At 44.3% G+C, this 16993-nt stretch overlaps 1 protein-coding gene across 4 annotated transcripts in view; it reads right to left on the bottom strand.

The window, feature by feature from the left end:
• The window catches only part of LOC144938460 (CUB and sushi domain-containing protein 3-like), a 683443-nt gene that overhangs the window by 360688 nt on the left and 305762 nt on the right, over positions 1 to 16993 (bottom strand). For all 4 annotated transcript variants that reach the window (XM_078866283.1, XM_078866284.1, XM_078866285.1 and 1 more), the window contains 2 exons: positions 9541 to 9662; positions 8309 to 8412 (listed from right to left, as the gene is read on the bottom strand). In XM_078866283.1, coding sequence (XP_078722409.1) covers positions 8309 to 8412; positions 9541 to 9662 — 226 coding nt within the window. The remainder of the gene's footprint in view (positions 1 to 8308; positions 8413 to 9540; positions 9663 to 16993) is intronic.

Genomic DNA, 16993 nt, shown 5'->3' with positions numbered 1-16993 from the left:
GCCGTCAGCTCCTGTGGACCCCGCTCATCCGGCACATAGATCGCCCTTGTGGGGTCCCACCCCATCGCGCCTCCTTCCTTGACGGGCCCACCCGTCCATGCCGCCACTTGCTTCCAGCGACGGAGATTAAACTGCGCATCCAGACACTTTGCTGCCGCCCGGGACGTGAGCTTCTCATGCCCACACACAGGCATGGGGATCCCCAGATCCCGAGACAGCTCCAGCATTTTTCCCAATATGAGAGGCTCGAGCAGATCCTGTGGCGTGTCAGGATATGCTGCCATGGCCAGCTCCAACACCGCACCCCTGAACGCCACGGGCGATTCTTCGGGTGCTCGTTGTCGTTGAGCGAATCGCCGATGCGCGTCGTCAGGTGGCTCATAGGCGTCGGCCATTTCCTCAAAAACTCCACATAAAGTCTTCTTCTTATCGGCCGTTATGGAACGGAAAAATCGAACAGATTCGTCGTCCAGTAGAGTCGGCAACACTTCCAAGGCCTCCGCATCGGTCCATCTTGCTGAACGAACCGCCGCCAAAAATCGGCAGGCGAAAGCGCTCCAATCGCCCCCGATAGAGAATTCCTTAACTGTAGTAAGGTGGCGACTCCGACTCCTCTTTACGCCGTCTTCCAATGATGGTTGTTCTGGAGGCAAATTCAAAATGGCGTCGGCCCGCGGCGTGGCCAAGATGGCGGTTTGGCGCCGCGGAGCGCGCAAGATGGCGTCTTCTTGCCGCGTGGCCAATGGCGGCGGCAGGGCAGGCAACGTGGCGGCCCGTGGAGCACCTTCTCGTTCCATCGTCGTCCTTGGCGTAACGAGGTGACATAGATGCGCCAGGACGTCCTTGAGTGTCCCCAGTTGTTCTGCCACCTGTTGCCATCTTTGGTCAGCGTCCGATGTTGTTGACGGACCCGCCATCGCGCCGACATCTTCCACGCCCGTCCCCGTGCTCGCCTCAGCAGGGCTCTCCTCCACCACCCCAGCAGAATCCGTGGTCGGAGGGAATTCGTCGTCGTCGGACGAAGAAGCCGATGCTGGCGCCGGGGGAATTTTCTTCCTTACTTGCTTAGACATGCCGTTTCACTTCTGACCCCAGTGTAATAAAAGACTTGACCACGATCTCTGGCTCAGTGTCCTTTATTCGGTCCGTACTGCGTTCCCACACGGCTGTCTCTCTTATTCTCTCTGTGCTGGTTCCGATGTCACTCCAGTCCACATCAGCAGCCCCGCTGCTGTTCTTGTCGCTCTTGCAGCCCCACAGCAGCTCCGCTGCTGTACTCTCACACAGCTCCCTTGGCTGTTCCTGCTGCAGCTCTGACAGCCTCGTGCTGTCTCGCCTTCTCGTCGCTCCTGCGACTCTTGGCAGCCACCCCGCTGCCCCTCACACACAGCCTTACTGCCTATCTCTATCTGCAGCTTTACACCTCCCAGTAGCTCCCTACTGTTCCCAGGGTTGGCTCCCGCTTCTGACGGTGCCCCCTCGGCTCGTACGCCCGCGTGGCCCCACACCTTTCCATTCACACCCCGACTGACTTCTCCTTCCGGTTTCCCGCTTAAGGACCCCCTACCTTTCCCCCACGTCACCTGGCTCCGCCTCCTCGTGACGTCACATCCGGAAGGTCGCTTTCGCCCGCATTACACAAGCAAGCACGCGAACTTAATATAAAGGATTTAAAAAAAGGCTATGTGTAACATAAATGATAACCATAATATACTGCTCAAATACACGCCTGCTGACCTGATTGCCCCTATTTATGCTTGAGCCCAAGAATAGCACCGGAGTTAACAGCACACGCACTCGTGCTGGCTGTGCAGTTAAGCGATCTATGCAACAACAACAATGACAACAACCACACAACATGTCCGCCAACAACCCCTGTGGTATCAAATGGAAAAAAAATGTAAAAAGCGATGTTTTTGACAATGGCCCCTCTTCGTGGCACTTACGTAGAGAGGCCAGAGAGGTAAGACTATATATGTGTGCTTTGAAGAAGGGCCCTTGCTGTAAAACGTTGCCTATTGTGCCATTTTCGTTTTAAGGCCACAGTGTTATTAACGAATGTGAGGGCTTTGTTATTTCAGCAATGTTAGGTTTATAATGGTAGGGATATGAAATGAACAAATCTTATGCACCTTGGAAAATTGTACATCAGAAAGGCAGTCAATTGTGTACAAGCAACCGTGCTCTCGTCACATTAATTCCAATAAAAAACAACTTTTGCAAATACTGCAGCAGCAAAGCATTTTATTAAAAATGTATAGAATGGGGTTTTTTGCACTTGTTGTGACACATGCAAAGCGCATTACAAATGAAGAATAACAATGATATGACGATGATGCTGAAGACATTTGGATGCACATATGCATAAGGACACGACAAGGCTATAACTGATCACATCTTAAGACATTATTAATGTACATAGATTATATTTTGGTTAACCAAAATTTACTTTGCATACATTTAAAACACAAAAGGACAACATAAAAATGTATATTATAATTAAATTTTATATCTAACTTTGTCTTTGTTTAATCTTTGGTAAATATCAAATTGCACTTTCAATGTAACGCATCTATGTATATCTCATTTTCATTGACTATTGTGTTGGTCTTGTAACAATTTATTTAAAAACATGATAATTTTTTCTACATCCATACTTCATTAAACATTCTGTTTTATTTACCGATGTCATTTATAAGTACTGGACATCTGTGAGAAAAAAGGAGCTTCATAGCTCACCGGATTCCTACGGTATAAATAAATATTCGGATTCTGAATTGCTATTCTTACAATTACGTCCACCCTTAGGATTAGCCTCTCCAGCCCACGCCCCGCCCCCACACTCACCCTGCCCTCGCCCCCCTCCTCAGCTATATAAACCCTTGTCAAAGCCATCTCTTCGGCATACCTCAGCTACTGTTTTCGCTGTGGTGGTCCCCACCTGATGAAGGACGCTTGTGTTGCGCCCGAAACGTCGTGATTTAATTTAGTTGTTTTCACGTTTTTATTATTCTTATTTTCATCTATGTGACTTTACCGAAAGAACCAAAGAGTATGGGTCCTTGCAGTCACGAAAACTTCAAATCTAGAATTATTCTTACAATTGTAAAAAAAACACACACGCAGACCTTTGCTCACAGTTGGCCCTCACCTGGTTATAAACAAAGTGCATTATGCAGCACGAGTTCTTTCCCGCACGGCACTCACCAAAATAAAAGGCCAATGAGTTAGGAGTTGCCATATGTGATATGTGCAAATATGTCAGGAGTACTTGGCAAGTGGTTGCGTAATAAATGAGAGACAGGGGACTGAGCGGCGTAGACATTATCGCGGCGTCTTCACGAGGACCAAGGGGGGGTTAAGTGTCCAGATGAGTAGTTGGCATTGAGACCGGCGACGCGCCAAGGCAGACGCAATGCTGCCCACCCTCCCCCAAGCCTTGGCTGCTGTCATGCCACGTCAATTTGGGGAAAAATCGAAACGCATGAAAATGTTCCACTACTTTACAGCCTAAACCCATTTCGCAAGGTTAAAGTTGCACATACGTTTGTTCTTCTTTCGCACCGTACGTAGCCAACTGTGCTTATAGGAGGTGCGGGGGGAAGGACACCAAACTAAACACAACAAGTTAAATTATTTGGGTCTTTCGGTAAAGTCATGTAGATAGGTTCAAGGAAAATAACAAAAAACTGCGACTTTTGATCACAACGCAAGTGGTCGTCATCGCAACGTCGTAGTTTTTTGTTATTTTCCTTGAACATATCTACGTGACTTTACCGAAGGACCCAAATAATATTAATTCCTGCAGTCACGAAAGCTTTAAGTCAACAACACAATGGGTTAAATAGGTAGCCTTGGGATAATATCATTCTCCATAAGAGGTTTTTTGGGGGGTTAAATCGCATGAATATAAATGCGTCGCTAAACCCACCACCACTCAACGCAGCCAATTAGTAAAGTTTGTCACGTAAACAAAACGTGACAATACATCACTAGCACATCACACCGGGTGTGTTGGAGGGCAAAGCCACAACATTTACCATTTGAGTACCGTGACGTTTCGTTATTCTATCAACTCGCTCCATTTCTGTCACCCCATCTACTATCAGCAGACAATTCCCACTGTGAACGTGCTCTCCGTCCCACCGGCAACACCACCCACTCGCCCACTGTACGCGCCATCTCCGCTCTTATCTCACGTTCACACCACCGACGATAAAATTTGTATATTTTTGTAACATCCATTTGCGCCTTTCTCCGGTTGTGCGTTTAAATATCCGTCAAATGTGGCTTTGCGGAAAAGAACATATTTTTTTGACCGCTGTCTGTGAATATTTTGGCTAACTTTACTCTCTGTCGTGCTGTGGACTGTGACATTCATATTTGATCCACCATCCATCGTTTCAGATGGCATTAGTCTGATAATTCATGATCATAATTCACTCGACCTCTCCCGCCTCTCTGTGTGTGATGAAGAAGGACCATTGGCTGAAAGGTCACCTATTATATAGGTTTTTTTTCCTTTTCAAGGCAGCATTATTGATGTCTGTGTTAAGTATTTATTTCATTATTTATGCTTTTGCACCACTGCCAACGCAATATCACCGAATAATCAGTAAAATCATGATAATCGTCATTTGAATCATCATCTTACAATTTTGGTCGGTAAAATAAAAACTAGCTGGGTAAAACTACACCACTTGGATAGACTCGTTCTTGCCATACAAATGTAAAATTTCCACCAATATCTTTAGACCAGTAATTAAACATGCACAAACGATTTATACATTATGAAATTATATTTTGTTAATTATTATTTGTTTGTTTTTAACTAGGACAATCATTATATGGCATTGGAATTATGAAAGTGGCAGCCTAGGGAGGAAACTCACTTGAGAATCCATCAACAGTGGAAATGAAGTGATGAAATCATCGCATGCGCAGAAGCCAAAGGGAGCTTTGCACTGAGATGTGCCGGACAGCTTGGTGAAGCATTCATCCAGCAGTGGATAGATCTTAGCAGGTGAGATTATGGCGGTCATCTCATCTTTGCGTTGAGAGTGGCAACAAAGTTGTCAAGAGTATTTCCTGCTCAAATGTACAACCCTGGGATCGCACTCGCCTCGACTGGAGACCCCTCGGTCAGCGTTGGAAATTCCACATTCCCATGGTGGAAATGTGCTAGAGGACAACCACAGTAGACATCGATCATGGTGATACTAAGCCCAGATGGGCGGTGGGCTGAGCAGACCCCTTGAGTGGCATTTAAATTTGTCACCCCCCTTTGATTGCGAGTTGAGCGCTACCATCCAGCCTGACATCTGGTATAATATAAGCAGTGTGTACGGCTGTTTTACAAGAGATATATGCTACACACACAGTATTAAACACTCCATATCCCTCGCATACACACAAAGCAGAACACCATCACACATGAGTGCCAATTCTGCTCGCAGCCACAACATGCACATGGACATTAAGAGACCAACAGTTTAATCTCAAAAGGTCTTCAGACCCATACACCATTCCAAATATTCCCCAATCTTCCCTGCTCCACCGATCCCCATTCCCTGCGCTCCACCTCCGTGAAACTCGTATATTGAGGAGGAGGGGGGGGCTGTGTTTGTAAACTTGGAACTCACCAACTGCAACAGTGACTCTATATGATATGTCGTACCAATGTGCCTGCAGAATATGTGAATATTGCCTGATATTACAAAAAATATATTAACAAACTCAACAAACATGCCTTTTGAGGAAAAAAAATGTATAACTTGCGGCATTTTGGGAAATGACCCTTCTTCATAGTGCATACACCGAGAGGGTTGGAGTTAACAAGGGTTGTAAAATGCATCTAACAACACCATGGGGTCTGAAGAAAATCATATGTATTTTTTTATTTTTATGATCACAAGCTTTTAAATAGGCATATGAATGGTTGCCTAATAGTAGCTACTGAATGCCAGACATAACCTTCAATAATTATCACAGGTACTACTAAGTAAACTCTTTTATATTAAAAGCTAAAATATAAAATGTTGCTGGCACAGTGGGTTATGGGTAATGCTTTTTTTCTGGTGAGGACAAACAAGGCACAACCCCTTGGCAATGCATTGCTGAGGCCAATTTCAACAAAAGGAATGTAACTGTCATGCTTTAATGAGGCAAAAATGTCGTAGATCCGATTAGCGCGGTTGGCTAAGTACGGTGAAAAACTACGGTGAGATAGAATCTTGACTTAAATCTTTCGTGACTGCAGGAATTCATATTATTGGGTCTTTCGGTAAAGTCACGTAGATAGGTTCAAAGAAAATAACAAAAATAACAAAAAACTACGACGTTTCGACTGCACCGCAAGCAATCGTCATCAGGAGAAAAAAGAGCAGGAAAGCTGCTGAGGCAGGCTGTTTTAAAGGTTTGGAATGGGTGTAGCCCAAGGGTCATAAATACATTTCTAGAGCCAATATCTTATCTTTGTCAGTCTTTTTCAATACCCACGTCTCGCAGGCATAGAAAGCTGTACTGAACACGCATGCTCTTAATATGTTCAGTTTGGTCCTTCAGCTGATTTGCTTGCTTCTTAAGATGTTATTGAATCCTGCCATTACTCCTGTTGCCTTTGAAATCCTTGCTCTGATGATGTCAGACTATACAAAAATACTGTCTTTGTGTAACATTTGGCTAAGTCAAAATCTATTAGATTTTACTTTCCATAAAGGAGACACTATCACCCAGATGTCATCGTAGTTAATACTGCTGATAACAACACACCACAACAATGCTTCCTTCTGACACATCCTGTAGTCGTTGTAGTCAATATATGACTTACGAGGTCTGTCCTTGCCATATCTCACCATCTGGCTTTAAGTCACCAACCTCTGGGTGCCACCCTAATGGCCACGTTAGAAACCTGCGCCCTCCTCCATCCTGCACGTGTGTCCCACCCATCACACCTCCTTCCTCCTCCTATCACCCTTTCCTATTACTTTTCTTACGTAAATAAAGCCATGAAATTCCAGGCATGTTCAATGTTAATTTATATACAGTCAGTAAAAGTTTTTTCCGACTTTTTCTATTATAAAGAAATACATTTCTGCTGGCTAAAATACTTGTTTCTTAAAATGTAATTTAAGTTTTAGTTTTTTTTTGTTTTCCAAAGTGAATTATTCAGCCATGGAAGTCAGCCCTGCTCGAGCGATAACACGTTTTTACCTGCCTCTACGAACCCCAATTCACTGTTACCATCGGTCAAACTGTAATGGTTGATCAAATAAGTCTTCCTATTTATCCGCGAATATCTCACAAGTTGTCCAGACTGAGTGCATGGATTCTCTTTTGCACGTAAGAAGAATAACAAACTCTCAAGGGAGACCCCACATGGTGTAAAACTGAAAAACACTCAACAAGTTGGATGGATTGGTCAACAAACCCACTTTTTCTACCGCCTGATTACCCATTTAGGTGGGCATCTAAAACATGTGAAAATCTCTGCGTGAGCCACCAACCCCATTTCCATAGCACTGGATCCTGGACATGTGCTGTTGCGTGCAAAAAGTAATATTTTTTTACTTTTTATTTCCCCCCCCATCCTCAGTGTTTTATCTGTATTGAATGATGGGAGTCACATCAAGAGACACATATTCTATTTGAATCTCTCACAGAGCAGCAGAGCAACCCTGCTTGCTAGAGAACTGCCCGCAGAAGTGGATATCGCAGAGCTACGACCTCTGAGATCCCTGCAAGTGACCTACAGTCAAATTTTAAAAATGCTGTTTATTCTCTCTTCAACACACCGGTGGGCTAAAGAAGTGAATTATTTTGTCCTTTGAAAAACGTGACACATTTTTTACTGATTGGCCGTGTCGGGTGGTGGAGGGTTACGACACATTTATAAATAACGCGATCTGACCCAAAAACCTATATTATGACCTACAGTCCCACACAGTAAGGGATAGCAATCTCCCGTTCGTTCTACCTCACAAGATAAATATCCGTCGCTTGCCAGTCAAACCATTATTTTTCACTCTTACAGCTGGAATTTAGCCAAATTGAGTGCAGGACATAATTTAATGCAATGTATTGTTTTTAATTTGTGCATTGATTAATGACCAGGTTTGCAACCATCAACTACACAAGAGAAGCCGGTTTAATAACCAGCAGCTGCCTTGTTTTGAACCTATAATCTGAGCGGTTGCCAGCTCAGTGCTCGGACCTCTGAACCACCCGGACACCTCCTTACGTGACGTTTGGTTTGTGCGGGCATCTGCTATTTGCACGATGTGTGAACAAGAATCAGGTCTTTGCTTACACATGCAGGACAGAGCGGGGATCTCCTGGCTCGTCTCCATCCCCGACCATGACCGTGTCGTAGCCCCGCTCAAGGTCAAACTCCTCAAACTTGACCTGCATCACCTGCCGGGCACACGGAGACACAAACAAAATGAGAGTCTCCCTACTCACACGAGCGATGGGGCAGCACCCGTCTCAATTGTCCCCCCCACCCCCCCATTAAGAAGCCACTGGAGCTATGCACTTTTAAATATAGATTGAAAACGAATTTCCTTAGAACTGCTTTTTGTGTTTAGTTTGTTGTCCTTCCCCGGCACGTCCGATTAGCACAGTCGGCTTCGTACGGTGCGGAATAAGTTAAACTTACATACCCCTGAGCCAGAGGTGAAAATGCCACAATCCTAGGAACAGTCTGTCTCATTGTGTGAGACAGACTGTTGTGGCTGTGCTCACACACCATGGACCTCTCGTGTAAAATAGCCAGGTAACCGACGAAACAGGATCGTCCTTGTAACAAATCAGAATAAACTCAAACTGGTATTGGCCAAACATCCCAATGGGGAATGAAACATCACCTGTAAATTACTCAAATAGATTTACAAGCAGCAACATCGCCCCCTACTGTGAAAACTTGTCAGGACCCTCCACGAACGTCTTAAGACTCGGTGAGACAATGCCTTGGTAAAACAAGCAAAAAGATGAAATCAAGTTGGCAACAATTGAGAACCTAGTTAAATCACCTGGATTTGAATCAAGAATCGCAGGCTTGCCAGATAAATGCTGTCAAAGGTTCTGTGAGATCCTTGACTACCCAGCCACCTCGACCTCTTACAAATAAAGTCTATATAGTATGACATTAAATGCTTTACCTTTGATGATTGTACGTAACAAGTGAATCACAAATCACCGCATTAAAATGACACGCAAGTCCATTGACCATGATGCCTTCTGGACCAATCTCTTCTGAGAGTATGTGTTTAAACAAGGCCAACCATGGACTGGTTTTGACATCTTTGAGCCTCATCAGTAGGGTGTGGGCAAGAACCATCCACTAACGCAAGTGATATTTATAGAGTACAGGAAAAATGTCTAAAACCATTTTCTGCCGTCTCGCAGGTCAGGGGAAATTGAGAAATATGTTTTCATAAATAAATAAAAAACAAGAAATCCATCTATCATTGTATGATTCTTGTCTATCTATCTCATCTAATGACAGTAAACAAAACCACCCAATATCGTATGGCATCTCACCTTATTGGGATTGACTGCCGTGATGATCCAGACGCAGTGGGAATTTCCTTCATAGAAACCCGGGAAATTTGGGGACATGATGGTTCCACTGGGACCAAACACATTGGCGCCACATGTCTGGGCTGCAAAAACAACAACAACAAAAAGGATACTTGTTATAGCCCCATGAATTGAGTGATTGACACAGACGCATGTGTATAATCCATGCATTCAAATAAACAGTCTTGGCCAGGTGGCAAGAGTTTTAACTATCTCTCTAGAGTTCCCATCAACAGGCCAATCCACACATCTTCATGAGTTGAAAGTTAAAGACAAGCCACAGTTGTGCGATTGTGGACGTGCAACCCCAAACCACGGAGCATATAGTGCATCGCTGTAGCCTGCACTCCTGCAACGGAGGAGGAATAGCAGCAAAACTACACTGACTCTCTCATGGAGCCATTTTGCCATTTTATCATGGCTAGTAGACCTCGACATTGGTATTCAGCTCCTGAAAATCTATAGATATAAAAGGGAAATTCATGGATGTGTGTCTGTTCGAAATGTCTAGCATACTTCCCAACATGCAACAAACTTGAAATGTGGCATGTGGGTAGCTTACAGACTGTACACAATGTAAAAATTATAAACATTTACCTTTGTATTTTGGGGGAGGGGGGGCGCAATAATGGATATATTTTGCATGGCAAGCGAGAGGTGACGTCACATCTGTGATGTCACCTGCATGCGGCAGCGTTACGCAGTGTGCCTGCTGACGTCACGCATCCCCCCCCCACCCTCCGCGTAGGCCATATGCAAGAATAAGCAATCATCTCTCCAGAGTTGTAACCTATGGTTCTAACGTTTGATCCATTATCAATACTTGATCCATGATCCAAAGGTTGTGAGTTAAAATCCCACCAGTGTATAATCTCTCCAGTGTCGTCTTGTGAGTGTTTTCATCCTTTTCCCTCCCCATCAGCGTCTGATCATGAGACAAAGAGTCCTTATGGACCTCTCACAACACAGCAGTGCCACCATCTGCATTAGAGAACGGCCCACGGAAGCAGACATCACAGAGCTACCTCTGAAATATCTTCCAAGTGACCTCCGGTTCACATAGTAATATTCTTGACATTAAAGTCAAATATATATAGAGAGTAGTTTTTTTCAGTGGTGGAAATAGGCCGGAATACCCCAGAAAGCCGTGGTGGGAGTGACAATTTTAACCCGACTGCATTCCGGAAGGCATTAAGGATTCATAAAAAATTATATATATATATTTGACTCACAGATTGATCCCATGAGTAACAGAGAGACTCACAGACATGCACAGAGACACACACATAGAAGCTCCTCCTCCCCCTCCTCAGACCTAGTGGGGATGGGGGGAAACTATTGATGAGTTCCCCTGGTAAATTTCTTGCCATTTCCAGTCCTGGGTTTATTACAGAACTGGAAATGAGCAACATTCATGTGGAGAAACAAACTCAACGAAACGTAGATTTTGTGTGTGCAGTCATTGGTGATCGGGCTGAGACAATCCTCCAACGTAAGAACCGAGTAAAAAAAACTCAGTTAAGAACCCAGTTTAATCACAGCCAGCTGCCTGGATGGGAACCCAGGAGAGCTCACCGATGCCCAGCCCATCACTCTTGAGCCACCCGGCCACCTCGCATCTCTGTATACGCCACACAATCTGTTCCTCTGAGTGGCGAGTCAATAGTGGTAAATCCAATTAATCGTCTGGCCCCTTAAGGACATTTTGAATTTCCGCCATGGTATGTTGTGAATAATAAGAATTGGTTTTACTGTCTCTGGCAATAAAACGGGTGTTAAGATGTTCAAGCACCAAATAGAGACCTTTTGCAAGGAATCAAGTCTGCATTAATCACACGTACTTGTCGTGAACATACAAACAATACATGCTCTGAAAATATGTGCATTGTCTTTGAAACTAATTGGCCTTTTGGCGTTCTCTTGTCTGACACTGGTGAGACTAGGCCATAAAGAAGGGTGTCTTTGGTGTAGGCCAATCAGTTTCAAGGACAATACATATATCATCAGAGTTTGTTTGCATGTTCACTACAGGAACGTGTGGTTAATACAGACTTTATTCCTTGCAAAAGGTTTCTATTTTGTGTTTGAACATCTTAACACTCGTTTTATTGCTAGAAAGGGTCAAACATGTTCTAATTGTTCCTGGTAAAAAAAAAACGTCCCATGATGAAAATGTATGTTGCCGCAATGATCATGCAAGTACATAAACACAGGTTAAATATCAACTACTGTGGAAAACTGACACAGGTGGTCATGTTTTGAAATAAAACCTAGTGATTGTTGAAAGAGCAAAGTCAACACAAAAGCGTATTTACCTTTGAAATACCATGCTCCCAACTTTATATGAGGAAAGGGCATATGTGCAGCTGTGAAGGGCACACACTGCTAAGCTGTAAAAAAAAAACTTGGCGTCTACGAATAACATCTGCTAATACCCTTGTCTGAGATCAGTGCTGACTTTATTTAATACGACACCGTGTTAGTGGCCTGCCTTTTCTTGTGTGTGTGCGTCTTTGCATGGACGCAGCAAAACGGACTAAAGTTCCGGTGTATAGCCTCATGGACTGCTGTTGAGGAAAAGTGATGTTAGCCACCATTGTCTGCCTTGCGCAAAAGCGGGAAGTGGAACTCGTACCGTGCACGTAGAGCCCTCTTCTTTCCCTAAGTGGTCATATTTACATACCACACCGGCAACTCATTTATAGCTGAGTGAAACAAGCTGCTGGAGGCCCAGTACTTCTGGCTCAGATATTACTGAACATTGACATCACTTGTTCATTTATTAGCAACAACACAAACACACACACCAACGCGCGTCTTCAAAAATCACTGCTGCCGTTGCTCCCATGGAACCTATATGCAACACACTGACACATGCCCCAGCTGAGATAAAAAAAATCACTGAATTGTAAGACTTCTAAAATTAATCACATATTGGCTGTTATATTAATTATAAATATATAATCAGCGGCATCTTTACGTGACATTCTAAACCACAAAAAACAGCAGCGCATTTAGCTCTACCGATCAGATCTGGATTCAAATTAACGGCGTCCATTTCTCTTAGATGGCGGTATTACGTTGAAATTATTGTGCACCGTAGGAAGTCAACTGTGCTAATCAGAAGTGTGTGGTTTCAGGCCAGGGCAGTTCTGAACAGATGCCATATTTTCTGTCTATCTGCTATAGCAGAGGTATAGGGAATTCCAACAGGACCTACATCTCTACTTTATTGACCTGGTCATGACCTATGATATCATCAATAGGCCTGGGCTCTGGGTTGTTCTTTGTGCATTCGGAGTCCCTGACTCTGCTCACAAAAATTAAGGACCTTCACGATGGCGAACAGGTCCGGATAAAGTTGGAGCCATTCCCTGTTCACCTTGGCGTGCGACAGAGATGTCCTCTGGCTTCCATTTTAACATATTTTTCGACCACAAAGCTTGTGAAGGCTTATATGGCTGTACCGAAGGAATCTCTATTTGGTAAAGATACAATGGGAGGCTGATTTATACCCTTTCGGGTGCAGTCGAGGGATGGCTCCCTATTGGTCAACCATGTTATCTATGCTGATGATCTGGTGATTGCTGCTCACTCAGAGGAGGAGTTGGAGGCGCTGCTGCTGAACCTGGAACGTGCCACCTAGTGGGGCCTTATCATTAGCCCCACCATTTTGTGCAATAAAACACTCCACCCATTGGTGGTGGGGCAGTTGGAGAAACAGTGGATAGTTTTCTATACCTAGACACTGTGCTCATAACCAGCTCCGGTTTGACAGCAGAAGTCTCACTCCAAATCAGTCGAGTGGCATTATATTTTCATCGGCTGTGTAACACTGTGTGGAAGCTACCTGTTCTGTTGCTCCACACTCGAAGCATTGGGTCTTCTCGGCCATGATCATGCCCTTCCTTCTCTATGCTTGTGAAACGTGGCCCCCCTAATGGAACATCTTCGCTGGTTAGAAACATATAGACTGGCCTGCCTACTATACATCCTGGGTTTAACTAGGGTGGATTGTGTGAGGAGTTCACAAATCCTTGAAAGATCTGGACAAAATCCCATCAATCTCATCAGGCAGGCAAGGTTGCATTGGCTAGGTCATGTAGCCCGCATGCCCAGCCACCACATGCCTAAACAGCTTATGTTCGGCCAGATAGAAGGAGCTAAATGGGTGTGGCATGAATTAGAGAATAGATGGAATCATGTGGTACAAGAGGATGTGGAACTGAGTGCACTTGCCAAGGACTGGTACCAGTGGTGTCAAGATCGGCCTCTGTGGAGGAGGCTCATGAAGGATGCTACTGGGCAGTTGGAGGCAGTCGCCTACCAGCAACAATGGAGGGCAGAAGAGTGATGCTCATAAAAAACGAGCGGAGCCCTGGGTGGCTAAAACATAACAAGTTGGCACAGTAGGGGGCACAGGTAGTGCATCAGCCAATAATCTCAGTCAGTCAATCCACGACTCCTGGGTCTGTCCTTCTGCCACCTTCTGCCAGCGGGCCTTAGACACTTTGCGTGGCCTCAGAGTGCACCTCGCCTGGCACAAGCGCCATGGTGATGTCACTGCCACTTAGTGGTGAATGGTGGTGTTGTTGTTGTGTTACAAAATTGCATTTTGATTATATTTATGAAAGAGGCCTATGATTAAGAAATGCCTGTTGAAGTCAAAGGTGACACGAAAACCGTAGCAAGTTGGGCCACCGCAAGAAAGGGCCACTGTCTTCTACCCAAACGAGACCCAAACATTGCACCACCTCCAAGCTTTGACATTCCTTCTCCAGAACACTTGGTGGAACCATCAACCGCATCAGAACATCAACAGGCCAACGCGCTCATCTCCCGACAACAATGTAACGTTCAAGACACAAGCCACAGTGGTGCAATTGTGGTCGTGCAATCCAAACTGTGGACCATACAGTAAAGCGCTGTGGTCTGCACTCCTTCAATGGAGGAATAACAAAACTACACAAACTCTCTCCGGAAGCCCTCCCGCGGCAAGCAGACCTTGACATTGGCATTTAGCTCATGAATGTATTTTTGTCGTACGTAAGGATTGAATAGCGGTGAATTAAGCGATGCAAATGGTTTGACTGTCCACACACGGCTAAAACTTGCCATACAAATGCACCCGTTGAGGAGCAATACTCACGGAGTTTTCCGTCTGAAGCCCTGTCCTATAAATCTGAAGAAATCAATGAATGGAATTGTGTTAAGGTCATGGCATGGCTTTTTTGCAGATTAATCAGTGTTTAAGCATGCACTAAATCGATATATATATAAATCGTATACAGGTGATGAGGTCACGCGTAGACACACACACACTTCCTCCACTTGCCCTCAAAGCACGTGGAATTAAAAAAAGACCAAGAGGTCACCGTGGCCAATACCATCGATATCATCACAACGAGCCATAGATGAATTCCTTCTGCCACTTCCAAAGAAATGTTGTGCATCTTCTTGGTTCTTTCGGAAAAGTCACGTAGAAGGGAAATAATAAAATAATAAAAATAAAACATAATAAAATAAAATTATCACGACGTTTCGGCCACAACATAAGCAGCCGTCCTCAGGTGAAGAAACAGTGCTGTCGGAAAGACAGCACTCTATGGCTCTGTTTATTCACCTGAGGACGGCTGCTTGTGTTGTGGCCGAAACGTCGTGAGAATTTTATTTTATTATGTTTTATTTTTATTATTTTATTATTTCCCTTCTACGTGACTTTACCGAAAGAACCAAGAAGATGAATCCCTGCAGTCACGAAAGCTTAAATCGAAATGTTGTGCAGTTGACACATCTCCGCGATTCTGCTCTTACAATATGTCCCAACCATTTTTTTTATTTTTGATTAAACCGAGTTTGTTTTGAAGTTGTCTAACTGCCTTAAACCAATTTTTTTTCATTGCATTACATTTTGTACCAATTTTCTTCAATTGCCTCTATTTGCCTAATTTATTAAATTACATTTCCAGACATTTTGTATTTCTAACATATTTAACAATTACAGTGCAATTCACCTTTTCTTTGCTTTGTTTTAATCAAAATATTTGTTTCCTTGTCAAATTTAGTGTGGATTTGTTACGCCGATTGCCCGTTAAATAGGGCAATCGGCGGTGGCGCTGGAAGCTACGTCCAGTTGTGAGCTGCTGTCTCGGCGAATTCGTGTGTCGCCCACCGCCTCCCACCCCTCCCCTCCTCCACGTGTCTTTCGGCCCTGCTGAGAGGTCGACGTCAGGAGGAGCGTGACGGACGGAGACGGCGTCTGGCACGCCGGTGTCCCCCTCCTCCTGTACTGCATCGTGCGGCGCTTTCAAATGCGCTTCTGCAGCTGTCTGGAATGCTCCTCCTTCCGATATTCAGAAGCCACTGGAGCTACGCACTTTCATATCATCTAGATTGAAAACTAATTTCTTCGGAATTGCTTTTTTGTGTTGAGTTTGTTATCCTGAGCCCACACCTCCAATGAGCACGGTTGGCTATGTACGGTGCGAAAGAAGTTCAACATACATATATATGGCAGAGCCGGCCCTGCTGGGTAGCTCGTAGTCATGCGACCAATTTGTCAAAGTCAACACCAATATTTTTCAAACCCCTTTTTCTCGTTTTCACATTTTTTGATGTACCGATGAAATTTCTGTTGAATCACAGAGGAGGCGACCTGGATTTCAACCCTGGATCTCAATTTTACTCTCTCAGTGCCAGATGCATTCCAGCTGTGTGAGAAGTCGGTAACCCAAGCATTGGTTAATCATGAATAAAATATATAAATGCATTTACTACTTTCAAAGTTAGTGCCCATTATATAACACAAAAGCTATAACGGAGGGGCTATATTTCACAAACAGGCATAGTCTGACCAGTAGAAGGCGGTGCATCTGTGTAGTGTTAACCAATTAAGCTAATTACAGTTAAATTTTTCACATTTGGAAAATCTGGACCATGACCAGCACGCACGGCCTATTATTTTTCGAATATCAGTCACGGGACCTTTAACGTCCACTGTGAAGCAGATGGCAAGTGTCTGCGATTAACATACTGGCAGTATCATTAACCAGGGAGCCACGAGGCTGGAACCGCGAACCCCTGCAAAACAAATGTATTTAAAACGGCTTTTTGTGTTTAATTTGTTGTCCTTTCCCCGCACCTCCAATTAGCACGGTTGACTACATATGGTGAAAAATAAGTTCAACATGCACACATAGAAGTGGCAATCGTGCTATCATTTGGCCGTATGACAATCCAGTCGAAAAGAATCAGTGTCTTCCAGCTCAAAGGAGCAGAGGGAATTTGGTCATCTCCACTGGGGGCCCTTGAACCTGTGGATGGGATTTACAAACTATGGAAATTACAAATAATTGAGGCCAATTCTCCGAATAACAACTACAGCCATCTTCCCAAAAAGTGGTGATCATGAGAC

Source organism: Lampetra fluviatilis, chromosome 22 (genome assembly GCF_964198595.1).
Source record: "Lampetra fluviatilis chromosome 22, kcLamFluv1.1, whole genome shotgun sequence".
Lineage (NCBI taxonomy): Eukaryota > Metazoa > Chordata > Hyperoartia > Petromyzontiformes > Petromyzontidae > Lampetra > Lampetra fluviatilis.
This window is presented reverse-complemented; position numbering and strand designations above follow the sequence as displayed.